Source organism: Aegilops tauschii, chromosome 7 (genome assembly GCF_002575655.3).
Source record: "Aegilops tauschii subsp. strangulata cultivar AL8/78 chromosome 7, Aet v6.0, whole genome shotgun sequence".
In the NCBI taxonomy this organism is placed as follows: Eukaryota; Viridiplantae; Streptophyta; class Magnoliopsida; order Poales; family Poaceae; genus Aegilops; species Aegilops tauschii.
Window position 1 is genome coordinate 2,703,145 of NC_053041.3, and position 27,474 is coordinate 2,730,618.

A 27,474-nucleotide genomic window follows, 5' to 3' on the forward strand; every position below is an offset into this window, starting at 1 on the left:
GCCGTCCCGTCGCCCAGTCCAGTCGCATCGCTTTGAGCCATAACGTCCAATCCGGTCGTGTCCCTCTTAAGAGCAAAGCTAATAGAATAGCTTGCTGCCGGCTCTATACTAGTGCCAGGGCAGCCATATAGCTAACGCATATAATAAACGGGCTATATGTTAGCTATTGCCTTTAATGCTTGCATGGAGAGAGATGCAAGGAAATGCATAGTGATTGGTTGGCTACATGCTCTGCCCTGGTTGCCAGCTGCATGCTCGCTCAAATGCATCGGAGCTTGTGTTAACGCCCGGCGATAGATGAAGCGCCAGCTCTATTCTCTCTCCCGCTTTTTCTCTCCTCCAAATAAGATTTTGCTGATGTGAAACACCTTATAGCCAGGTGACTAGGATCTATTATACTTGCTCTAAGCCGGGCATTGAATGCGGCGCGGAGAGCAAGCGAGTGGGCGGCGCGGGCGACACTCTCGGCCGGTGTGCCCCTTCAATGCCCGACATGATGTAGAGCGCCTGTGTCAACTCTGGACTGGCATGAATATGACACCTCTCTCTAAATGGATGATTGGAGTGTTCGTACGGGAGGGGGTGTGAGTGGAACCGCTTGTCAGACGTGTATGTGGCGGAGATCTGGACTCCTGCAAAGCCCCATTGGTTTGTACCTGCCGGAAACGGACACATGGACGAGTTCGGGAACAAATATGGGTCTGTGATGGATGGCAAAGTGCATCCGGACAATTTGGTTTAGGCATTTGCCGGCGATTCGAGAGTCCTTGATGGAGATGCCCTTACGCCTCTACGTACTCCTTGTAGTAGTATTTCTCACCTCATGCCGATGCATCCCATTCTTGCCTTACTTCTCCCTCGCTCAAAAGTCAGGTCTACCTCATCGGTAATACGGTCAGTTCGGCAACAATTTCCATGAAAAAGAGCAAGCTCAAGGTTTGAAAGCTGTGGCATCCCAGACCAGAGAACTCGTCGCCATATGTTCTAGCCAACCCTCTGCGAACTGAGAAGGAGAGGCTCCCTCCGCGTCGTCTCCCGTGAGGCGGCCCGGAGGCTAACCCCAACCTTCGTCGCCGCTCCCTCCTCCCACCTCCTCCTCCCTCGCCGCCGCCCAGGGGCGCGGCCGGGCGAAGCCCTGTTGTTGCCGGCGGCGGCGGGGCCCCTTTGTCTCCCCGCTCGGGCGGTGCTGGCGCGGGCCGGCGCCCCGGGCCGGGTCATGGCGCTGCAGCCGGGCTCCATGGCGGCACGGCGGGCTGGGGCGGCTCCCTAACGTCCCTGCCCAGCCCCCCTGCGGGCGGCTTAGGCGGGTGGCGCGCGTGTGCCCGAGACGGCGGCGACTCATGCGCGGCCAGATCTAGCTCATGGCGGCGGGTGGCGCGCGTGTGCCCGAGACGGCAGCGACTCATGCGCGGCCATATCTGGCTCATGGCGGCGCGGGCTGCGGGCGGCGCGGGCTGCCGGTGGCCACCTCTGCCGTGGCCGCGGCGGGTGGTGGTGGCACCGTGGCAGTTGGTGGTGGTGGTGTGGGCTGGAGGTTGGAGACGGCGGCCGCGGCGGCTCTTCCGGATCTGGCCTCTCGGCGGCGCGGGCCGCGACGGCTAGGGCTGCGGGCGGCGGCCCTGACCGAGGCCCCCTCGGCTGGTCGGGGTGGCGGCGCAGTGGCGGTGGCTGTGGGGGTGCGTGCCCGGCGGCTGTTGTGGTGGTGGCAGGTTGATTGCGGCGGCGGCCAGATTTTCCTGGCATCGGCCCGTGTGTAGGCTGCCTGTTCGGCCTTCGACCCCTCTCTTCGGCGTCCGTTCGCTTCTCTCTCTGGAGGGCTGGCCTTCTCCCGGTGGTGGTCCATCATCCGTCTCGCACCCGGTGCCGTAGGACCGAGCTGGTCTCGCACCCGGCAGCAGGACCAGCCCGTCTCGCGCCCGGCGGCAGGACTGCGCTCGTCTCGCGCCCGGCAGCAGGACCGGCCCGTCTCGCGCCCGGCGGCAAGACTGCGTTCGTCTCGCGCCCGGTGTAGTAGGACGGCTCGATGGAGGCTTGTTGTGGCCGGCCTACTGGGTCTCGGCGTTGGGACCGGCCAGGGGTGTGAAAGGCGGATCCTTTCCGCCCGTCTCTGCGGTGGGGGTAGCGGTGGGGCTCGGGGGACTTGGTGTCAAGGTCTTGGAATCCAGGGCGGCGTCCCTGGTGGTGGTGGCGCGGTGCTCATGGGCAGAGCTCGTGCCTCGGTGATGCTCGGCTGCCACGGCCGTGTGGGCGGCATGGTAGCCGGGGTGTGGCGTTCGGTGGCGGTGAATGTTGGCCGGGGTGAAAACCTACTCTATCTTCGGACGGACTGGCGACGGCGAAGATCGCTCCCGTCTTGAAGGCGTCGTCGCGGCTATCACTGCCCGTCGTGGTGCTCCAGGGGAAACTCTGATCCTCGGATCGGGCGGTGGCGACGCTCCGGTGCCGTATCCTTCCTGAAGGCACCGCCTTGGAGCCCACGGTTCGTCATATGCGGCATCACTTCTTCGGATGAAGCCCCCGGTGGCTCTTGTAGTGCTAGGGTGTGTGTTACTGCGCTCAGCGCCTATGTATCCTGCCTTGGGCGTGTGTGTGTTGGTGGTGGGTGAGTGCGGTTGCCGGGGCATTGTGGATCTTTGCTTTATATCTAAAGCGGGGCGAAAGCCTTTTTTAGTAAAATATGTTCTAGCCAAGGGATCTATGTCTTCTGAAAACATATTACAACTTGGCATAGAACAGAACCATAATTTGTTGCAATACTCAGGGTACATGGTTCAATATTCTTGCAAGGCAAGGAAACGCTACTCGTGCGGCAACAATATATTCATATTTATTGAACATATCGCGCCTTGATCTCTACTAGTAGTGGGATGATATAACACAGCGGAATAGGGTGACGATGATGGAACTCCAATCTGAAGGAAAACTGTTGGGACACATCCTAGTTCGCGTACTCGGGATCTTTGGGATACCCATACACAACATCATCTATATCTGGCATGATAAGCCAAGTGAGTACTTTGAATATACTCGTAAGCTCACATCAACCAAAAGCAAGAAATCAAGCGAGAACATTACAATTTAACTTAATCATATTTAGGTGATAGTTGAAACTAATAAGTATTCAACAGCTGAAAGGTATGTATCTTTCTGTTTAAGGTCTCATAGACCAACTTCCGGCATGATCCTCTGTCACCGGTCTTGCTCGCATGATCACCTCGTGGTCATTTCACTTTATCTGACAGGGGATTAGTTAAATAATTATATGTATGTTCCTTCATTCATGGTATTGATCAAAATAGTAAGACTTAGTACGAACTGGGAATACTGACGACGCAACTGTTTGAATAGATTTTAACACTTTGCAATGTTTGTACGCTTTCCAACATTATAGAAAAGCCCCTATCAGGGTCTAGAACACTCCTCCCTTTGATCGAACCTTTAAAGTTCAAAATCTGCTCCACTTCCCCCTCCATTTCCTCTTGAACGCTGATCATCATCACGAAGTTAGTATCTTCGGCATCCGAATCTGATGAATCGAAGAACTCTTTTTAAATGAATTCATCAAGCTCCTTGTCTTGATACACCTCATCCAACGAACCCGACAAATCCATCATTTTGCATACAAAAGAAGCCAAAAAAGACTGCTCAGACATTTTTTTCGAACAAATAGCAAGCAAGGTGTCTGACGGGAGGAGCAAGACATATCGCAACCGGGAGGAGTTTTGTGACGGTGGTGGCAACACTATGTGGTTGGGGCACCGGAGCTCCGGTGGCGGTAGAACTAGGTAGACAGACAAAGGAGAAGAGAGGAGGGGGAAATTGCAGGTCCGGCTAAGTCAGGGGCGATTTGATGAAATTTGTGATGGGTCCCTTCTGTCTGGTCTGGCTTGGCGGACATGCTAGGGCGCGTCCGTGCCTCTTCATATCCCTCCCCCCAAATATGGGCTGGATATGAGAGGCGTCGGTTAGGGATGTATATGGCCGGTTTGAGGGGGTTGTCTGGGTCACAATTTCTTGACCAATTAGTGACCGAGTTGTCCACCCGGACGTATATTTGGAATATAACAGAACGCCCCATATCTGGCCCAAACACCCAGGTGACCTGCCCGATCACTGCCTGGACATGATTTTGCCATCGAACTGGACCAGGCAAACATAATTAATCCAAACGTCTGGGCTGACTGGCAACCTCCAAACCCATTCGATATGTGGCGGATATGGGACGCCCAGACGCGTCTGCGACGATGGATCTGGCCCACTGTGGCCCATCCCAACCCACATATATTCATCCCTATCGACATCCCAGACCAAACGCTAGCCACTCCACTCCCAAGATCTTGTCCGCCGATCTCCGCCCTTCTTTGGCTTGGTGGGCTGCGAATCTGACTCCAACATCTCCCGATCCGTCGACTAGGATCTTATTCCATGCAGGTACAAGGAGGAGTTGGTCGTCCAACTTGCTCTCCGCCTGTCTTGGGAGGAATTCCTAGCTCCACAGACAAAGTCACTTTGACGCGAATCCATTGTGTCCACGCAAATGGCGTCCAGATCTGGCGGCGCTGGTGGCTCAAGGTGTGGCCGGAGTATGGCCTTGCTGGCCGCGAGGACCATCGATTGGCTAGCGCGATCCCTGTGTGGTGCCTCGTCCCCATCGTATTGGGCTTGGAGTCAGAGGTCAACGCCGGCATGCGTCACGGCCTAACCGCTACGGATGAGCGGGGTGCCTGGCGTGCAAGGTAAAAGGCATGGGAGCCCTCGAGGGAAAGCCACGAGGCGCATCCGCACGCTGCCTTGCACAAGAGTGAGACAACCCTCCATGATTGCATCCTCGAGAAGCAGCAAAGGAGGACGACGCGCACTCTCATAAGGGAGTAAAGTCGGGCAATCCGTGCCATGGCTGAATTACCCCTGAAGCAGTGATGAAGGAGGAGGGTAATAGATCGGACAACTCCGATATTGAGAAGATCCGACTCGGTTCATTTTGCGTCTTCGACCGCTACTTCCACAACAAAGACGGCAAGGGCAAGGGCGGCCATGGATGAACTTCCTCTGTTGTCGTATCATTCGTAGTTAGTAAAACATGTCAAATTTTGGTAGTCCGATGACATGTGTGTGTTCAACTACGTGTGTAAGTTTAACGTTGCATCTCAAGTATGAACTTGAGGATTTTGTTTGATGGATACATTTATGCACATACTTTTTAGGGTAAGAGCATCTACAACGGACCACTACCCAGACATGCGAGAGGGGGAAAAGCCAACTACCCCCCCCCCCCCCCCCCCCCCCCCAAATTATCCTCATATGACCGAGTTGTCCACAAATTCCCATATCCACATCATATATGGGGAGGATACGAGGATGTTGTAGGATCAAAAGTAGGTCCAGAGGGATGGGGGGGTGTTATTAGACTACTTGAGAAATAAAAACCTAGCCTTTTCCTAATTTTAGTTATAGGCAAGTTTTAGCAAGAATCACAAGTCCAACAACAATCTACACATGCAAGTCTAGAGTAGTAGGCAGCAGAAAGTAAAGACTTTGCATATGAACGTAAAGGAGGGGATCAGAGATAACAAACGCAATGAAGAAACAATGATTTTTGGCGTGGTTCCGATAGGTGGTGCTATCGTACATCCATGTTGATGGAGACTTCAACCCACGGAGGCTAACGCCGTCTGTGCGAGTCCACGAAAGGCTCTACCCACGAAAGGTCCATGAAGAAGCAAACTTGTCTATTCCACCATGCCTTACGCCCATGAAGGACTAGTCTCACTCCAGGTAGATCTTCATGAATTAGGCGATCTCCTTGCCCTTATAGACTCCTTGGTTCAACTCCACAAGGTTTGGAGGCTCCCAAGTGATACCTAACTAATCTAGGAGACACCACTCTCCAGAAGCCAATAAATGTTGTTGTTGATCACGAACTCATTGTTCTTGTGCTTAAAAATAGAGTCTCCTCAACACTCAATCACTCTCTCACAGAATTTGGCATGGTGGTGGGAGAAGAGTTGGAGTGGAAAGCAATTTGAGGGGGCTAGAAATCAAGGATCAAATGGTTGGAGTGGAATGCCTTGATCTCAACACAAACGTAGGTGCTTCTCTCTCATAAAATGGATATGGGAAGTGCAGTTTAGTCCTGGTTACTCTCACTAAGAGTAGGTGCTGTGAGTGTGGTATATATAGCCATCACCAAATATCTATGCATTACAAACTTTATGCATGACTGGGTGACGCTGAAAGTAAATCTCGATAGGGACCGACCTGTGCAAAGGATTCAAATGTTAGACGTTTCGGTGAGACTGGATGAATCCACTTGGTGGGACCAATATGTGATGACCTAAGAAGATTCCTCATCTCAGTAATTCCGATCGGTTCAACTCGATAAATCCGAAGTGAAAACGATGGGTTACAGAAATTTGGTCATTGCACTTCGGTGGTACCAGATGTCATCTCGGTAGAACCGAGTTTTTAGACTTTGGCTTATGGCTCTGTCCAGTGTATCTCGGTGGGTTCGGCCAGGTGAGTTTCGGTGGGACCGAGATTTGATTTCAGGTTTTGGACGGATTGGAATGTGGGAAAGTGGTTTATGGTTTTGGAGCAATATCTTCAAGCACTTGAGCAAATGACTCATGATCAAAACCTCATCTCATTTTAATAGTATTGTCTTTCCTATGTACTCAATGTGATCTTTGGTCACTTAATAAATAAATGTAGAGTCTTAAACCATTTGCCAATGCATGTCCTTAGCATTTTGAGGGGTCCACAATCACATGTCCTTGTCATGTATACATTGAACTTTCCTGAAATAGTTTAATGATGTATATGTTGTTATTAGTTATCAAAACCACCCGAGAATTAGTTGCACTTTCAGATGTCCGGTCAGCCATCCACGTAGAATGTGGCTCACACGTACCATCTTTTTTTAATTCTTTTTTCTCTGCCTCTCTCTCCATTCCATGAACCATGATGTGGAAACTTTAGTCCATGATCAATTATGCACTGGTTGATTCAACCTTTTGATCTCTTTAATTTGCGTACCTTGATATCTCCATAATCACTGTGAAATCACCGGAATAATCGACGAAGTCGCTCCATAAATGATGCGGAACCTCCGGAGTTTTCAACGTAGCCGTTACCCATAATAGAGATTTTTCTCTTCTCTCTTCCTTCTTCTTTTCGTGTTGTCTCGATGATAAAAGAACGGGTCTATAATGTGTAGCACGCACAAGCCATCATGTATATGTGCAAATTCACATGCTCCCGGTGCAGCACTTCCTTTATGCAGCCTCTAGCATCCAAACGACACAAGTTTATCCGTAATGGATGTGTATATTATGCACAGCCTCCAACCATATATATTGACTTGTTTTCCGTGCATTGCACAGCATAGAGCGCTAGCCATTTATGCCTGAACCGGTGCTCTTAGACTAGCCACAATGGATAGTAACATAGACTAGTAACATAGGCATGTTACTAGTCTATGTTACTACCTTTATAGTGGGGTAACATATGTGATGGACATCGAACGGACGGGTTCCTTGTCCGTCTCGAGAACGCATGGCAGCCGTCCGCCTATCTCCACCGTCCAAAATAACTGTGCACATGTGGCGTGCCCTGGCTGTCATCCTCCAGCTGCCCGGTCGTCGTCCTTCTTAACGTGGAAGCCGTGGACCGACCAATCCACACCTTCCACTTCCAAGCCTGCCTGCCTCCTATAGCCCCAACATGAGCTAGCAAACCCTAGCCGCCGCTGTCGCACCACACTGGCCCACCTCCCCGCCGGTGCCATGGGCTGGCATTGGATCATCAAGGGGAATCACGACCATGAGGCCGGCTCCTCCTCTGGTCGACGCCGCTCCAGCAGTTCCGCCCCGCCTGCACCACCTTCTCCTCCTGCACCACTTGCTCCGCCAGCGTTCGAAATCGCGCCACCGGCGATCGGGCACTGGGATAGGCCGTACATCCTCGTCGACGTGTGCCGACGCTACTAGGAGACGGGGACGCCACTGTCGTGGGGAGATGTCCACCTGCCGAACCACTGGCATCTGTCCGCCAACTGCGAGCCCGTCCCAGCAGTGCCCGTGAGCGGCCGCGCCCGCCGCAACAAGATCAACCGATGCCGCGCCTGCCACGTTGAGATCAACCGACGCTGCACCCGCCTTCCACCGGATCTGCTCGGCGGCCCCAGGTATGCCGCTGTGAGATACGTGGCTCCGCAACGAGCACGACCTGCGGCGGCAATCTTTTTTTTGCCGATCGTCCTCCGAGCCCATGCCGTCCCGCGTCCTCCTCGTGCCGACAGCCCTCCCCAAACGCAGGGCCATAGGCGTGTGCGTGGCATCACGCTGACGCCTTCTCCGTCCCTGTCCCCGCCACCACTTCCGCCCATGTTCGAGCAGGAGGAGGACCGCCACATGGGGCGGGTCATGGAAGACTCCATGGCCATCCATTACGAGCGGCAATGGGATGTCCTAGAGACCGCGCTAGCCCTCACTGTGGTCGGCGACGTGGCCATCCTGGAGCTAGACCTCGACTTCAGGGAGGGGGTGCAGGAAGAGGTGGTGGAGGGGCCCCAAGACGCCGCGTGGAACTCTCGTCTGGTGGGCCAGCGGTGGAGCTGGTCGTGCACGGCGCTGGAGATGGCCGGCTCGGTGGGTGTCGGCCCATGATCAGACACGCCTCCGCGGTCATCAGAGCAGGAGCACGAGCCACAAGAGGTGGTGGTGCAGCCGCCGCTGGCGCCTCCGGTCTAGTGAGGTCCCCCAGCCCACCTTTGGCAGCCACCTCCCTACGTCGACCTCACCAGCGACGACGACGAGTAGGACAGCGGCTCCTGAAGACGACGGCGGCCACTGGCGACCGGCCTTTATCAAGTTTTCTATGTCTTTTATTAAGTTTTAGTTTAATTAAGACCCGTGTTGAACTTGGGTAGTATGGATGTGTGGACGTTCATGTTTATATTTATGTTTTCATATTCTTTGCAAGTTTATTTTGTTTTTTGAGCAAAAAATCAAGGTGCATAAATCTGGACGGTTTGGGACGAGGCGTGCTCGTTGGGCGCACCGATGGCCGCACGGCCGCAAGCGGACGGCTATGTCCGTTTTACTTGCCGTACGGACGAAAAGCGGAAGAAATCGACGTCTATTTGAGGTCGCGCGTTGGAGTTGCCCTTAGTTCTCTTTAATTAATCACACACACCAATACTTTTAACACACTTGACTGATCCAAGCAATGCACTCTTATATGTACCTTTATACATACACATATATACCATCATTATACTATTTTGAAGAGAGAGAAGATGGTATTTCATTCAACCCATAATTCTAATTCCTTTACGTCCAGTAATCATCACGTTAGACGATATAATATTAGAACTATTTCCATAAATTACAGGGGTCACACTGAATATTCAAAATATTCTTACACGGGGAGGATACGGGGATGTCGGGTCAGCCCTCCACGTAGGATGTGTCTCACCCGTACCACCTTTTATAAATCTTTTATATAAAACGCTACATACTGAATGAGGATACATTCCTCGTAGAACAACTGTAGCATAAAGTTCTGGCATTGGTAATAAATACTCCCTCCGTGTTATGTCGTGGCGTGAGACACATAAATAAATTAGTAAAAAAGGCTTTGTTGGTGAAATTTTGGCAAATTCCCATGAATGTGGGAGGACGGAGTCGGCTTCTAGAGATGAACAAATTCTAGTGGTGTGGTTACTTGTTGCTAGATTCTTTGGGACATTCTTTTTATGAATTTCACTTTCTTACTTAGTTAGCGGTTGCCTTTCTATAGTATACAGGGTGCATGTGCGCGCGCGACAGCTTCCGCTAGTTGATTGTACTTTTGGTTGTGTGTGTATTTTAGACGTTGTTTCAGCGCGAGATAGAGGTGGAGGCAGAGTCAGGGGAACAGAGGGGCCGATCAGTGCTTCGCTGGGTGCCATGAGACCCCTTATTGGGAAGCTGGACATGCTGCTGCTAGATCCCCCACCGGGATGTTCCTCTACGGAGGCCATGGACGGGACGCGCCTCCTCAGAGATGAGGTTGAAAAGATAAGCTCCTACCTTGATGACCTGTCAGAGCTGACGGATCCTCCTCTGAAAGCCATGTGCTGGATGAATGAGGTGCGTGACCTGTCTTATGACATGGAGGATTACATCAACAGCTTAATATTTGTTCCCAACAATAACAAGACCATCAGGACCCTCCGTGAATTGTCCACACATGTCCAGCCACCCAGGACTCAGGTTATAATTGCGGAAACGCTGTTAGAATTCAGGATGTATGTCCAGGAGACTATTGAACGGCACCATAGGTACAATCTCCTTTATTGCAGGACCTTGAGGCATAGGTTTGTGTCAATGGGCCCTATGCTTCTTCCAACCGCACATGTAGTGACTGATGACATAGTAATTGATGGCCGGATGAACGAATTTATCAACTCACTGGCTAACGATAGGGACCAGCAACTTAAGGTGTCATGTCTTCTTGGATCTGCTTGTCTTGGCAAAACCACACTTGCAGAAGTGTTGTACAACAAATTTGGTAAGAATTACAGTTGTCGAGCTTTCGTTCGGGTGTCCAAGAAACCTGATATGAAAAGAGCTTTCCATGACATGCTCTGGCAAATCCAGCGGCAACGTCCCTCACGGCATTGCAAGGAAGTTGAACTCATTGACAAGATCAAGAAATATCTGCAAGATAAAAGGTAGTTTTGTTCTTGTTCATACAAAACAAAACTAGAACTCTTACACATGTTGTTTAACGTAATATGACTTAACTATTTGTATTCAGGTATTTGATTGTTATTGATGATGTATGGGCTGCATCAGTATGGGATATTATAAATCATGCTTGTCCAAAAGGTAATCATGGCAGCAGATTAATAACAACTACTCAGGTTGAAGGCGTTGCGTTAAAATGTTGCTGCTATCAACCAGAGTATGTTCTTGAGATGAAACATCTAGATGATGACCACTCTAGAAAGCTTTTCTTTAACAGACTTTTTGGCTCTGAAAGTTATTGTCCTGAAGAGTTCAAAGAGGTTCTAAATGATATTGTTGAAGTATGTGATGGTCTGCCGCTAGCTATAATCAGCATAGCTAGTGTTTTAGCTAGCCAGCCTGCCATGCCAACTGATCTATTGAAGTACATCCATCAGTCGTTAAACTCTTGTTTCTCGGCATCAGAAAGAATGAGACAAGCACTGAATCTTAGCTTCAATAATCTTCCTCATTATTTGACGACATGCTTGCTATATCTTGTTATGTATCCAGAGGGATACATATTCTGCAATGATGATTTGGTGAGGGAATGGGTGGCAGAAGGTTTTATCGATACAATGGAACGGCAGGACAGGTTGAAAGTTGCAGAGCGCTATCTCAATGAACTTATTTGCAGAAGATTAATCCATCCTATACGTATCAACCACAACAATGAGGTCTTGTCCTGTGCAGTTCATGATGTGGTATATGATTTTATTGCATCCAAATCTGCAGAAGAGAATTTCATTGTGTCAATAGACTGCAGTCAAAAGAACGTGATACTTTCTAATAAGGTCCGTCGACTATCTCTCCTCTTTGGCGATGCAAGATATGCCAAGACACCCATAAACATCAGGAAGTCTCAAGTTCGGTCACTTGCTTATTTTGGATTATTCAACTGCATGCCTTGTATCGGAGATTTCAAGCTTCTTCGTGTTCTAAACCTTCAACTATCATTTCATGGCGACTCTTCTTGTGACCCTGTAGACCTTGCTGGGATTTCAGAACTGATTCAACTGAAATATTTTAAGATTGGATGCGGTTTCTATATAAAACTGCCAACCGATGGGCTAAAATGTTTGCAAACACTAGATATTACAGATGTGGTAGTCATTAGGTCATCAGTGGACATCATTCTCCCAAAATTGTTGCACCTCAGTCTGCCTTTCGCAAGAAGTTTGTTGTATTGGAACGGCATTAAGTGGATTCTAGGAGGAGCTGGCGGACTGAACTCCTTGGAGGATCTTCATCTTACCGTTTCTTCTACAGATTCCAATGATCTGGAGAGAAACATCAAATCTTTGGGTCATTTAATCCAACGACATCAAAACTTGAGAACTGTAGTAATGACCCATGGTTCCAAGGTTAAAAATAGTGTGGTTAGTAGTACTACAAAATTAATCACCACCAAGCCATCCAAGGAGGTGATTAATTGTAGAGCGCCACTTCTCCAGAGATTTGAATGCTCACAGGCTAGCGGCATCACATTTGCCAAAATTCCTAAGTGGGTTAAAGAACTTGACAACCTAGTTATTTTGAAGATTGCAGTGAAAGAACTTCACATGATTTGTGTTGATATTCTCAGGGAATTGTGTGCCCTCACTGCTCTATCTCTGTATGTGCGAAGCCAGGGCAATAAAAAGATCATCTTTGACAAGCACGGGTTCTCAGCTCTCAAATACTTCAAGTTGAGGTTCACGACTGGGGTAGCTTGGATAAACTTTGAGAAGGATGCAATGCCTAGTCTCTGGAAGCTCAAATTAATTTTCAATGCCGTCCCCCGAATGAACCTAAAACCATACTTTCTTTGGACTCACTCCGACCGGCACGAACTATATAAGCGGGGTGATGCACTGATCAGCATCGACCATATGCCAGGTCTTAGAGAGATCTATGCAAAATTTGGTGGTGCAGCTGCTGATGTAGAGTATATCAAGAGTAAGAGGATCGGCATTAGTAATGATCCAAGCAATCCTGAAATCAACATGCAATGGGTAGAGGACCAAAGCAGAAATCAGAAACAGCAAATGAATGAGATTCTGGAGATAGACTTTGCAGGTGTAACATTGGATAGAGCAGCTGCTGAAAGGTGCCTACTTCCTCATTTACATGGAGTTCAATTAATCTGATTTAATTATTTGTGTTCTGACAAAGCTAGATAAATGGTTGTTGTGATCTGGATGTCTAGGTCACCAGAGTCTCTGCATGAATTCACACTCGATGAGATCATGTCCGCCACCAGCAACTTCGCCAATGCACACTTCAACAGTGACCACTACAAGAAAAGGAACCTCGACAAGACATTCTGCCGCCCCGGCATCTACAAGGGCTTCTTTGAAAACAGAAAGGTCGTTGTCAAGTGCTTCAACAAGTTCAGTGGCGACGATGAGTGGCTGGTACGTTCGTATCTTTGGTGTCCCTGTCTAATCCCGCCAGACATTTCAATCGCCAGCCACAACAGCTTTTCAGTAACCAATCTCAACAGCTGGTCGATGAGACAGAGCTGGAGTGCCTCGCAATGGTGCATGATCCTCATCTAGTGAAGCTGCTTGGCTTCTGTGACTACGACAATCACAGGATGCTCGTATACGCTGATATGCCCACGGAAAGCCTCAAGGACCACCTTTCCAACGGTGCTATGATGCGTGATTTGGATTCCTTTATTTAATTAGTAGCATATATGTGTGCCAAACTTGCATGACTATGTATGGCCGCAGATACACAAGGGTCGTCATCAACAAAACGTCAAGAGAAACAGCTACCATGGTTAACGCGTCTCAGGATCGCCATTGGAGCGGCCAAGGGCCTGGCTTTCCTACACGAGGCGGACAAGCCGATGATCCACGGTGATTTCAAAGCTTCCAACATTCTGCTTGGCTCGGTGAGTTTAACCTATACCTGTTCTTGGCTCGCCGCACATGTGGCGGTATCTTCTTGCTGACTACCTCATATAGGGTGTAAATGTGCCAACAATGATGGTCCCTTTTGCAATAGTGACAACCACTCATGGTCATTTCCCACCTCTTCCTAGTTTACTTTGGAACCCCAGAATTTATACATGGTTGAATCCAAGGCGCATACCAAACATGCAATGACAGCATCCACAACATAACAGCCAGATGTGTTCCTGAAGTTCAGCAGTCAACCCCTACATCCTCAGGGAGTTGGATCACCCGCTAATTACCCTGTCAGGCGTACACAACTTTTTTTACAATTGGATGTAGTTACACACATGTGTGTTTATGTTCTAGATAGTATCTATCGTACTGAAGCATATGTATACCTAGTACGTAGTATGTGAGAATATTTAGGTAGTGTGTGTGTCTGCATATATAGTATTTTTAGGTAGTATATATAGTATGTTTAGCATACTTTTTATATACACAAATAATGTATTTGGCAAAGATATCCAAATTGTGGCCGGTCTGCTTGTTTACTCGGGGCTGCAGCCCAGTTGCTTAGTGGTTTGCTTCTAGGTCTACCCAATCTTGGTTAGACCTCGCTCTATTAACCATTAGGACTCAATTGGATTTTTTTTCATGTAGCTAACTTTGGAGTATATTAGATGTAGCATAGGAACATATTAATAATAATAAAATAATATAATAACTATCACGTGATAGTATATGAGACGTGTCTATGTTTTGACGCATAATTTTTTGTAATGGTTAAACACCAAGATTTCTGGTGTTGTTTCGGTAAAACAGTTTACGGTGCACCCCGGTAAGGAAGAGGAACGAGAAAAGAATGACTATGGTTTGACCTCAAGTCCATCTTCTGCTGCGTTCATCTCGGTGACTAGGCACCAATTTGAACCTAATATTCGCAAACACTACTTTAGCACCCTACCAAATGTTTTGGTCCGTCTTCGTGTTTTGTGTGTACGCATGTCTCGTTGCTACCACTGGGTCGCGCCTCTGGTGTTCCAGTCAAGTATCCTGGGTAGTTAGCCCACACCTCAACTCCAACTGTAAAGAATTACATATGACATTGTTCGAGGGAACGGTAAGCACTCTGGCTCCTAAGAGATCATGTAATCACAAACAATGCCTACTTAGACAGTTGGTCACGTGCATAGATTTAGATAGGAGAAATAATTGCTTACGAGTGATTGGAGCAACATAATTGGTCTTAGCTATTCTTTAGAAAATCTGTTAAATAGAAAAGTTGTTTTCTTATTGTGGGTTTTTCGTTATAATCCATGTTTTTTTTACCAAAGTTCAAGGAGTCCTAGCTAAGGTATACAACCTGAAAAGGCAAACCTAAAATTATAAACAAGGATATTTATGACATGTCGGCCCCACTAGTAAAAAGAGGCGGTAAAAGGGAGCATGTTAAAATTTGCCTTACAACAATCCCTACTTAGTATCTTCATCAGGTATTGACTCATAAGCCCAGGACTTAATTAAATTAGTTAAACATTTTCAACGGTTGGAGGAGCGGGATTGAGATTTGTCGTGAACAATGATATATAAACAGGGGTCTAAATGGCATGAGTCAGAACCTGGTTTTGTATAAATTCTCCTAGCTTTGCACTTTTTTGTCTGCAGAAAACTTGTGATTCAGAGTGATTTTGAGGACTTTAAGCCTGATTAAGTTAGGGATAGTTTATTGCGTTATGAAAGTTAGTGGACAAATGATTCCACCAGACAAGTTTATGGACCGCTAATGCAACTACCACCTTCGAATCGATTGTTGGTGGCATTTACCGATCTGTCAAGGGCACCTCTTGATGTGCTATAAGTATTGCACATCTAACTGACTCAATCAAACATAAAAAGGAAAAAATGACTCACACAAATCTCCGCATAAAATCAATGACATAGCACTTAGATACGTAATACTTATGGCACAACTAGATGTGCTTTAGCAACACTAGTTGGTAGGATATTTTTGTTCACCGTTTGTGTGATATAATACTTTTCAGGACCGCAAACCGAAGCTGTTTGGCTTTGGCTTCCCGAAGGACTATCCAGGGGCCAAAACGGCCGAAAGCGACGTGTACAACTTCGGTGTGGTGCTCCTAGAGCTTCTGGCTGGGCGATCTGTTGTCGATGAGAAGCGATTTGTTATGGAGTGGTCACGTGCCTACCCCCCGTTCAAGGAGGACAAGCTGATTGATATCATTGACCCGAGCCTTGAGGGGGAATACTCGTTGTCGGCAGCGTATAGCACTGTGGAGATCGTGAGTCAGTGCCTGAACAGCATGCCCAAGGAGCGGCCATCTATGCGGGACGTCGTGGAAGCGCTTGAGCCCCTGCTCAACCTTGGCGACAATGACAAGGCCGAGGATGTAAATTGGGAGGTTTCTTCCTTATATCCCGCGTCATGGGACCACCATCATGAATTCCAACGGGACGAGCTCATGTTGGCCACCAGCCACTTCTCAGCGGAAAACATTCTCGGCAAGGCTGACTACGGCCACATCTACAAGGGTGCAATCAACGGCAAGCTCTTGGTGGCCGTCATGAAACTCCATCCAGACTACAATCGCCACAGGCTTAAACCAGAGGGAGGGCTGGTACGTTCTTCAGTGTCCCCCTTCAATCATGCCTCAGCTGGAAACATCAGCTCAATTATTAATTAATTTCATTTCATTTCATCTGTCGAAGCTGTGGTGTTTTGAGAGATTGCGCCATCCTCATATCCTGAGTCTGCTGGGCTACTGCAACCAAGACGGGCACGGTATACTCGTCTATGAGCACATGCAGAGGGGTAGACTCCTGAACCACATCTTGGAGACCAGTAAGTGTACATGATGATTTCGATTTTATATTGGTCATTAAAGCAAGAGTGCATGCATGGTTCATATCCTAACAGCGTGTGCATGATTGTATGGCTCCAGATCGCATTGGGTCAATACCATGGTTATCACGGCTCAAGATCGCCGTTGGAGCAGCTAAAGGTCTGGCTTACCTGGAGGACGAGCGGAAGATCTATGCTCCCTTGGACGACGAGCGGAGCATCTACTATAGTGGTTTCAAAGCTTCCTGCATTATGGTTGACTCGGTAAGTTTCGCATCAACTGGTCAGTCATACCATATCCCAGTCTTTCATCATAATTAAAACACCCACTACTGCACATCACAATCATTGTTCCATAGTTCACGGAAGGAGCAATGCTGGACTCACGAGTAGGCTTTTTACAGACTTCACGGAGTAGCAAATATGGAGGATTAGGATTGGATTTAGGGGGTAGGAAGGGGCCCACCCCGCTGAAAATGGGGCGGTCTCAGTCGACCGAGATTTAAACAGGTCCCACTCAAGTGACATAACATGCAAGAAATAAAATTGAAAAGAAAATTTTGCATGGCCCTCTATATAAGATCTCATGAGTATGCAATGGACGAAGTCTCATTCGACTGAGACTTTTTTTTAGAAAAGGAGGAAGACCTCCGACCTCTGCATCCGGGCGATGCATGCAACCACTTTATTAATTATTCACATAAGACCTTACAAAGAAATACAACAGTAAGTCTGAATCCACCGTCTAGTCAGCATATGTCGCTACTCCTATCCAATTGATGAAGGGGTGCTGATAGTCCGGGCCTAATACCACAGACCTCGCAGCCAAGCCTGACGCCAACCCTATGCTGCCTGTGCATATTTATATACACACAGGGCCTAGGCACCTACCACTAGCTGTTCCAATCAAAACTAACTTTAGACACACCCAATCTGATTTTGATAGACTAGCTAACACGGCAGGCTTTATCACTGCCTATCAAACTTAGCAACTTTACTTGGACATGCTAAAAGCAAGATTGTTTCTAACAGTGGGGACCCTTATGTTGGTTTTATATCCACAGGATCATACAGCGAAGCTGTTTGGCTTTCAATTGGTGAAGGAGAATCCACAGGACAAGGCGAGTGAAAGCGATGTGTACAACTTTGGTCTAGTGCTCCTACAGCTGCTGGCCGGGGGGGCATCAATCAACGAGAAGCGACTGCTTCTGAAAAAAAATCCGGTGAAGTGGTCGCGTTCCTCTCTCAATAAGTACAATCTGCACCGAATCATGGACCCTAGACTGGAGGGGCAATACTCATTTTCGGCAGCTTCTAGCACTGCAACCATCGCTCGCCGGTGCCTGCAGGACAAGGAACGACCGTCGATGCGTGACGTAGTGCTAGCCCTTGAGCCACTGCTCAGCGATGGGCGTCACTCAAGGGCGGTACGGTGGACACCCTCGTTGTTACTCGGCCGATATGGTGCTGTAAAAGGGAGAGGCAAAGGTAAGCATGGTAAGGAGGTGGAAGAACCAACAACGGGGGCTTCTTCCGTCACTCTTCCCGGCGCACTGAACTCGTGAAAGAAGCATCGATCAGGGAGCACGGCCACACAAGACCCATTTAACCTACTACTATACATCAGCTTTTTATGCTTAATTCTCCTACCATACACAAGACCCATTTAACAACGGGGGCTTCTTCTGTCACTCTTTTGTGTCCAAGATTGTTGAGATTCTGTTTTCTTTTCGAGATTGGATTGTTCAGATTCTGAAGAACAAATAAAGCATATTCATTTTGTCCTAGTAGATCATCCTGTTAAAACATAATCATATTGTGCAGACCATTGCATTGTGTCACGACTCGCCCAATTCTGAAAGCAACAGAAACCCTAAACGTACAGAGCGCTTACAAATCAAGCCGCCATGACCCGACCTCGAACTCTGCCCACTCCGGGTTTTGCGGGCGGGCAACCTCTCCGGCGGCCCGCGCCATCTTATTTGGTGCTCTCTGCTCTCTCGAGTCTCGACTCAGAGTTGTCCTCTGCTCTTCAGGAGACCAAGGCTGAAACAGAGTACATCTTGAAGAAAAAACAGGCGGAAGCAGAATAGCTGCGCATCAATTGAGCCTATGTAATCGGCGCCAATCGCGGCGCAGATTGGACGGCCGTCATGCTGCCTCTGCTGTCTTTTTGTCAAAAAAAAAAGGTGACTCTGCTCTCAAGTAGTATTAGTAAATAAGTCTGTGTGTTAGCAAAATACTTTCCTGATGGTGACATTCTTAAAGCTGAGCCGGTCAAGGGATAAGCTATGTGTGGACAAGTATTTTGTAAGGAATAGAGATTCTGAAGGAGGGGCTCCATCTCATATGGAGAATTGGTGATGGCACTAATGTCAAAATCTGGGAAGATCCTTGGATCCCCAAAGGTGTCCAACATCACACCAAGGTCAGGGGATACTTACCCGTGTGTCAGACCTTATCGATCCTATCACAAGCACATGGTATCCTGCACTAGTGGAAACTTGCTTCCATCCGGATCATGTCCCGGCCATCATGAGCATTCCCATTTGCGAGCAAACAAGCGACTTCTTAGCATGGCATTTCGACAATAAGGGCCTTTCTCCTGTAAAGTCGGCATACAAAGTTGATGTTGCTATGTTAAAAAGAGATGCAAGCAGACAACAGGGACAAAGCTCAGTTCCTGACGAGAGAGATGCAGATATGTTTGGGGCAATTTGGTGTACCAGATGCCCACCCAAAGTGCATCACTTTCTTTGGAGACTTGCCCACAACAGCCATCCCATGTACATGGACATCAGTAGGAATGGAATCAAGCTTGACATATGCGGACGGTACTTTGAAGATGGTGGACATCTTTTTCTGCAATGTTAACGAGTGAAACAGGGCTGGAGAGCTGCTGTTAGAGGTGGTCAGACTGAAGCTTGCAAGTCTGAATTAGGCAAAGGAAGCTGTCCATGCGGTGCCGAAACTACCAGATAAGCAGAAACTACTGCGTATTGCACTCTTATGGTCCTGGTGGAAGGAGCGGAACCGAGGAAACCACGGGGAACGCAGACTGAGCACGGACGAATTTCAGTTTGCCGTCAGCCGCCATGTCGACGAATGTGAAGAGTATTGAATTCTGAATATCTATTATTGCCTCCAAGGGCTGTTTATATAAGATACAAAACTTGGGGGCCAAGGATAGTAGAGATAGATTACAACTTGAACTACCAAATACATAAACCGAATATATACTCTAATACCCCCCCGCAGTGTCAACATCAGGTTACTTGAGACTAGAGCGAATGCCAGTGAATGTTGCAGTTGGGAGCCCCTTGGTGAAAATATCAGCAAATATCATGACACTTTGCATTGTAATATATATATGGATGGAACAATGAGTATGGATGGAACTTCCTTATGTATGAACAATGTGTATGGATGAAACTGATGTGATATGTGATATGAAACTTATGTGCTAGATATGTGTTGGATATGTGCTGGATATGAAACTTATATATGTGATATGTGCTGCAAATTGTGGGATTTAATAAAAAACAGAAAAAACAGACAATATGCAGGCTCTTTGCCGTCTGCCACCGACGGCAAAGAGCCTTTGCCGTCTGCCGCGGACGGCAAAGAAGCCACGTGGCAGCCAACTGTGCTTCCTGGGAGCTGACCCATTTGGTCAGTTTGCCTACAGTGGCAGACGGCAAAGACTTTGCCGTCCGTGGCAGACGGCAAAGAACCTGCACTTTGCCATCAGTGGCAGACGGCAAAGAACCTGCCATCTAGTGACGTGTAGATGACATCATAAGGCGGACGGCAAAGACCAAAGGCTCTTTGCCGTCTGCGGCGGACGGCAAAGGTCTGCCGTTAGCCACTTAACGGACTGACAGCGCAAATATTGCCGTCCGCCCTCTTTGCCGTCCGCCGCAGACGGCAAAGAGCCTTTGCCGTCCGCCGCCAGGAAGCAGACGGCAAAGCAGCTGTTTACCGTAGCCTTCTTTGCCGGAGCCTTTTGCCGTCCGCGGCTGACGGCAAAGGTCTTTGCCGTCCGCCTTTCGAGCCTTTGCCATCCGCCATGGCAGACGGCAAAGTAGCTGTTTCCTGTAGTGATGAGGTAAAACCTAATGTGTGAATGAAGGTGGTGAAGCGATGAAACCAAGCACGAGGAGCTTGTTTAAGACCGTACAGAGATTTGTGCAGAAGACAAACAAAATCAGGAGAAGAGGAATTCTCAAAACCAGAAGGTTGTTGACAATAGACAGTTTCATTGAGAGTGCCATGTAGAAAAGCATTTTTAACATCTAATTGATGAATCGTCCAAGAGGAGGAGACAACAAGACTGAGAACAACACGAATGGTACTAGGTTTTACAATCGGAGAAAAAGTCTCATCAAAATCAATACCGTGTTGTTGAGAAAAACCACGACATACCCAACGAGCTTTATAACGAGCAAGAGTACCATCAGCATGAAATTTGTGACGGAAAACCCATTTGCCGGAAACAACATTGACACCGGGTGGTTTGGGAACGAGAGTCCAGGTGTTATTTTGCTGAAGAGTATGAAACTCATCACGCATAGCAGAATGCCAGAGAGGATCGAGAAGAGCACGTTTATAAGAGGTAGTAATAGGGGAGACAGTGGGAGTAGCCGTGAGATTAAGACGTCGGGTAGGGAGGTGAAAGCCACGCTTACCACGAGTGCACATGACATGATCGTTGGCCGGAGGTATAATAGGAATAGCATTGGGCGGAAGAGGCGGTGTTGAGGAAGAAGAGGAAGAAGGAGAAGCGAGAAAATGGGAGATGGGCGTGGGAGGAGAGGTAGCTGCCGTCAAGGGAGGAGTGGGGGCGTGGAAGGCTGTGGTGAGGGAGGAGTGGGCGACACGGCGGAAGGCTGTTGTGGGGTTACGTGGGGCTGCTCTGGTGGCTGTTGCTCCGCGGCAACAGAGGTAGGAGTTAGACGAGGGAGTAGAGAAGATGAAGAATGGACAGGAGATGGTTGGTGCGCAGGTGATGATTGTGTGGCAGCGTAGGGAAAAGTGTGTTCGTCAAAGACGACGTGACGGGAAATAATGACACGACCGGATGAAGGATCGAAGCAGCGAGAGCCCTTATGATCATCGGAGAGACCAAGATAGATGCAGGGTAAAGACCTAGGCTCTAGTTTATGAGAGGTTGTAGAAGTGATGTTGGGAAAACAGAGACAACCAAAAACGCGGAGAGAAAGATAGTCGGGATGGGAAAGAAAAAGAGATTGAAAAGGGGTGTAGAGAGGACATGTTTTGGTTGGTCTAATATTTAGAAGAAGTGTGGCAGTACGTAGTGCTTCAACCCAAAAACGGGGAGGGAGAGAAGCTTGAATAAGCAAAGTGCGAAGAATATCATTGATGGAGCAAAGAGAGTGTTCTGCTTTTCCGTTTTGAGGGGATGTATAGGGGCAAGAAAAGCGAAGGAGGATGCCGTGAGAGAGAAAGAAAGTGCGATTGCGAGTATTGTCAAATTCACGTCCATTGTCGCATTGAATAAAGCGTATTGGAAGACCAAAGTGGGTAAGAACATATTGTCGAAAATTGAGAAAAATTGGGTCTACGTCGGACTTGGCTCGTAGAGGGAATGTCCAAACATAATGGGAATAATCATCAAGAATTACAAGATAGTATTTATAACCGGAAACACTAGAAATTGGAGAGGACCATAAATCACAATGTAGTAATTCAAAAGGAAAAGTGCTAATAGTAGAGGAGGTACCAAAAGGTAGTCTAACATGTTTGCCACATTGACAGGCATTACAAAGAGAGGAATCATGAGAGACACTAGAGCTAGGGATACAAAATTCTTGTAGTAATGATGATAAGGTAGCTTTATTGGGATGACCAAGCCGACGATGCCATAGATCAACGGATGCAAGCATGGCGCGAGGAGTGGAAGTGGAGGCGCCATGAAGAGGATAAAGATCGCCTGTGCTATTGTACCGAGCGAGAACCTCCCCCGTTTTCAGATCCTTCGCAGATAAACCAAAAGGGTCAAAGGCAAGAATAACTTGATTATCGATGGTAAACTGACGAACAGAGATAAGATTGGCAATTAAAGATGGGACTACAAGAATATTACGTAAAAGAAAATTGTTAGAAGAATAGGGGATGTAAGAGTCACCGGTGCAAGAGACAGGAATAGTGGAACCATCACCAATGGTAATGGAAGAAAAAGAAGATGGAAAACAAGCTGACAAAAAAATTCATATTTGAAGACATATGCATCTGCCAGCTCTTTGCCGTCTGCTAGCTGACGGCAAAGAAGCTCTTTGCCATCAGCTACCCAAAAGCAGACGGCAAAGAAAGGGCAGACGACAAAGAAGCTCTTTGCCGTCTGCCAGCTCTTTGCCGTCGGCCAGCGGACGGCAAAGAATCTTTGCCGTCCGCTGGCGGACGGCAAAGAGTGAGGTGGCCCCCACCCCCCGCCCGTTTTTGAAAAACTTAACGGGCCACCTCTTTGCCGTCCGCTAGCGGACGACAAAGAGGCAAAAAAGCGGACGACAAAGGGGGGCGGACGGCAAAGAGCCTACTACCTAACGGCCCGTACCCCCCGCCCGTTACTCACTTCTTCCCTCTCCCTCGCCGTTTCTCTCCTCCCACGCCGCCGCCCGCCGCCGCCGCCCCGTCGCCCCCGCCGCCCCGTCGCCCTGCCGCCCCGGCTCCCCGCCGCCCCACCGCCCCATCGCCCCCCGCCCCGGCCCCCCGCCGCCGCCCCGCGCCCCACCGCCGCCACGGCCCCCCGCCGTCCCCGCCCCCCGCCGCCTCCTCCACTGCCCCGCCCCGGCCCCCCGCCCCCCCACCCCCCCCGCCGCCCCGGCCCCCCGCCGCCCCGCCTCCTCCACCGCCCCGCCCCGGCCCCCCTCCGGCCGGGCCCCCGCCGCCCCGCCTCCTCCACCGCCCCGCCCCGGCCCTCCGTCGCCGGCCCCTCCCCGACCCATCGCCGCCCCCCACAGTGAGCCCCTCCTCCCTTTTTTTCTGTTTTTTTGTTTTTTTTTCTGTTTAAGTTTAGGTTTAATTAGTTTAGTTTTAATTAGTTTAGGTTTTTAGTTTAGGTTTAGGTTAAGTAGAAGGGGGAAGAAGAAGAAGAAGAAGAAGAAGAAGAAGAAGAAGAAGAAGAAGAAGAAGAAGAAGAAGAGGAGGAGGAGGAGGAGGAGGAGGAGGAGGAGGAGAAGAAGAAGAAGAAGAAGAAGAAGAAGAAGAAGAAGAGGAGGAGGAGGAGGAGGAGGAGGAGAAAGAAGAAGAAGAAGAAGAAGAAGAAGAAGAAGAAGAAGAAGAAGAAGAAGAAGAAGAAGAAGAAGAAGAAGAGGAGGAGGAGGAGACACCCTGAAGCCCCGACCCCGAAACAGCACCCCGACCCCGACACGGCACCCCGAGACCGACACGACACCCCGACCCCGACACGGCACCCCGAGACCGACACGACACCCCGACCCCCGACACGACACCCCCGACACCCCGACCCCGAGACCCCGACCCCGACCCCGACCCCGACACCCCGACCCCGAGCCTGACCCGACACCCCGACCCCGAGACTGACCCGACACCCGGACCCCGACCCCGACACGACACCCCGACCCCGACCCGGCACCCCGACCCGACACCCCGACCCCGAGACCCCGACCCCGACACGGCACCCCGAGACCGACACGACACCCCGACCCCGACACGACACCCCGAGACCGACACGACACCCCAACCCCGACACGGCACCCCGAGACCGACACGACACCCCGACCCCCGACACGACACCCCCGACACCCCGACCCCGAGACCCCGACCCCAACCCCGACCCCGACCCCGACCCCGACCCCGACCCCGACACCCCGACCCCGAGCCTGACCCGACACCCCGACCCCGACACCGACACGGCACCCCAACCCCGACCCGGCACCCCGACCCAACACCCCGACCCCGAGACCCCGACCCCGACACGGCACCCCGAGACCGACACGACACCCCGACCCCGACACGGCACCCCGAGACCGACACGACACCCCGACCCCCGACACGACACCCCCGACACCCCGACCCCGAGACCCCGACCCCGACCCCGACCCCGACACCCCGACCCCGAGCCTGACCCGACACCCCGACCCCGACACCGACACGGCACCCCGACCCCGACCCGGCACCCGACCCGACACCCCGACCCTGACCCCGAAAAGGTGTTCTTTGGCCTTCCAGAAGCCGACGGGGTCATATATTTGTGAATTATTAGTTAGGTCATATATCTTTCGATTTTGTTATGAAAAACATCATATATAATTGTGTTGATCGGGTAGTTTTAAATGTGCAGTTGTTTCATCGCTGCGAGGTTTGGTGTTCGACGACCTCGCCGTGCGTTTGACGAGCTTTGCCCCTTCGTCCGTGGGTGAGCACAAATGACATGTCCTCCTCCCCCATTAATTATTTGATCTATTCCGATGAAACTTGATAGCTAGATATATATGTGTCTTGAATCATCAGTATGCGTAACCAATATGTGTCTCCCGTTCGAAAGCGTCATAGTTATAAATATGCATGCATTTGCATATTTATAACCTTGATTCTTTCGAATTGTCCAACGCTATCCATGGACAGCCCGAGTATGTTTAGATTGGGTTCGTTTTCCCATATGCTTTGCTCCGGATCCGACGCATAAATTTCGTCAATGCCTCCCCTGTTGTTCTCCGGGTACACATCCTCTCTGCTTATTGCAGAGACGTGTATCAGGAGAACAGCGGGGAGGTGCTGCCGAAATTTTGCGTAGGATCCGGGGCATAGCATGGGAAAATGAACCCAATCTAAACATACTCGGGTGGGATTAGGACCTATCATTACCTATTAGAGTGTAGGTTGCATGGACGTAATAAAATTGACAAAGTAGATCAACTGATGAATACATGCATGGTGAATTATATATATATATATATATTTGTTGTGTGTCTAGTAGCTCTGAAAGTCAAGATGAGTGATCGTGCGTGGATGTACACCGGTCACACTGGTCAGAACAAATGGAGTACTGAATGGTTCACAAAAACCAAGGGGTTTGTGCGAGCCGCATTTGCAAATGGCCAGAGGAAAACCTGGTGCCCCTGTTTACGGTGCGGCAATTGGGAAAAGAGGACAGAGGTGGAAATGGGCAAACACCTGCAGAAGAGTGGTTTTACGCCCGATTGTACGGTGTGGAAATTTCATGGTGAGTCTGCCCAACGTGACCGAGCTGAGGTGGATCGTCGTCGCACCGACGAGCATGGTACCGGTATGGAAAACATGGTGCAAGACTTTGATGATGCTCGGGATTCGGACGAGGAGATGGAGGAATCTGCAAAGGCCTTCAATGAAATGTTGGAGTCTTCAAAACGTCCGCTCCATGAGCACACTGAGCTTTGTCAGTTGGATGCCATCTCACAAGTAATGGCTCTGAAGGCTCAGTTCAACTTGGGCAGAGAATGCTACGATGCAATGATGACAGTATTTGGACGCTTTCTACCCAAAGGCCATGTAATGCCTGCAAACCTGTACCAGTCGGACAAAATCCTCCGTGCACTGAAGATGCCCTATGATAAGATACATGCCTGTGAGAAAGGATGTGTCTTGTTTAGGCTTGACTATGCGGACTTGAACTGTTGTCCCATTTGCAAGTCTTCCAGGTATGTTGTGGTAGACAACGGTATGGGTGAGAAGACACAGACCAAAATCCCCGTTAGTGTCCTTTGGTATATGCCAATCGTACCAAGACTTCAACGTCTTTTCATGGTCGAAGAGACGGCCAAACAGATGACATGGCACAAAACGGGCAAAAGAACCGAACTAGATGCAGATGGGAATCTGATGATTGTACACACATCGGATGGTGTTGCGTGAAAAAGGTTTGATGAATTATATGGTGACAAAGCGGCAGATCCGAGGCATCCTCGAGTCGGCATCAGCACGGATGGGTTCAGTGTGTTTGGTATGACGGCAGCCCAATACAGTTGTTGGCCCGTATTTGTCTTTCCACTCAATCTCCTCCCCTGACAGATTATGCAAAGAAAGAACATTTTCCTGACGTTGATAATTCCAGGGCCCAACTATCCGGGGAAAAATATGAATGTGTACATGCAACCGCTTAAGGACGAATTGCAAGAAGCCTGGGATAATGGGTTCAAGACATACGATGCCTATAGCAAACGGAACTTCATAATGCGTGTCTGGTACATGTACTCGATGCATGACTTGCCGGCGTATGCGCTATTCGTTGGCTGGTGTGTGCATGGAAGGTTCCCGTGCCCCACATGCAAGGGAGCTCTTGAGTTTCGTTGGCTTCAGGCCGGTCGCAAGTTTTCTTGCTTCGACATGCATAGAGAGTTCCTGAATCCTCGCCATAAGTTCAGGAAAGACAAGAAGAACTTCATCAGAGGTAGAGTTGTCAAAAACTCTGCACCACATGCATTGACAGGCCAACAGACCCTGGATCAGTTAAACGCTCTCGAGCCAGATGCCGAGCGTCCAGGGTACTTCAAGGGGTATAATTCTAAGCACGCCTGGACTCACAAAACATGCTTATGGGATCTGCCTTACTTCAAAGACCTCCTTTGCCCACACAACATCGACGTGATGCACACTGAGAAGAATATCGCCGAGGCACTTTTTGGTACATTGTTCGGCATAGATGGGAAGTCAAAGGATAATACTAAGGCTAGAGTCGATCTGGAGGCGCTATGTGATAGGCCGTTACAAAACATGAAAGAACCGAAAGGAAAGCAGAACTGGACGAAGCCAAAGGCATGGTTCAATCTTGGAAGGCCGGCTATGAGGGAAATTATCTTGTGGGTGAAAATGCAGTTGATGTTCCCCGATGGGTATGCAGCGAATCTACAGAGGGGAGCCAGTCTTGTTAAATTGAAGATATTTGGTCTCAAGAGTCATGATTGGCACATATGGATTGAGCGGGTAATGCCGGTGATGT

General features: G+C 49.3%; 2 protein-coding genes across 2 annotated transcripts; both read left to right on the forward strand.

Annotated features, from left to right (window-relative positions):
* Positions 1–9,950: 9,950 nt before the first annotated feature.
* LOC109748140 (disease resistance protein RGA5-like) lies at positions 9,951–15,343 on the forward strand. The gene is made up of 6 exons (XM_073502853.1): positions 9,951–10,717; positions 10,804–12,861; positions 12,961–13,168; positions 13,258–13,405; positions 13,490–13,653; positions 15,323–15,343. Exons 1-6 carry the CDS (start codon positions 9,951–9,953, stop codon positions 15,341–15,343), a joined length of 3,366 nt encoding a protein of 1,121 aa, XP_073358954.1.
* LOC141026484 (probable serine/threonine-protein kinase PBL8) lies at positions 14,963–18,307 on the forward strand. Its single transcript, XM_073503127.1, has 4 exons — positions 14,963–16,293; positions 16,385–16,517; positions 16,618–16,781; positions 17,582–18,307. The coding sequence occupies exons 1-4, from the start codon at positions 15,844–15,846 to the stop codon at positions 18,080–18,082; spliced, it is 1,248 nt and encodes a 415-aa protein (XP_073359228.1). The 5' UTR covers positions 14,963–15,843; the 3' UTR covers positions 18,083–18,307.
* Positions 18,308–27,474: the final 9,167 nt, after the last annotated feature.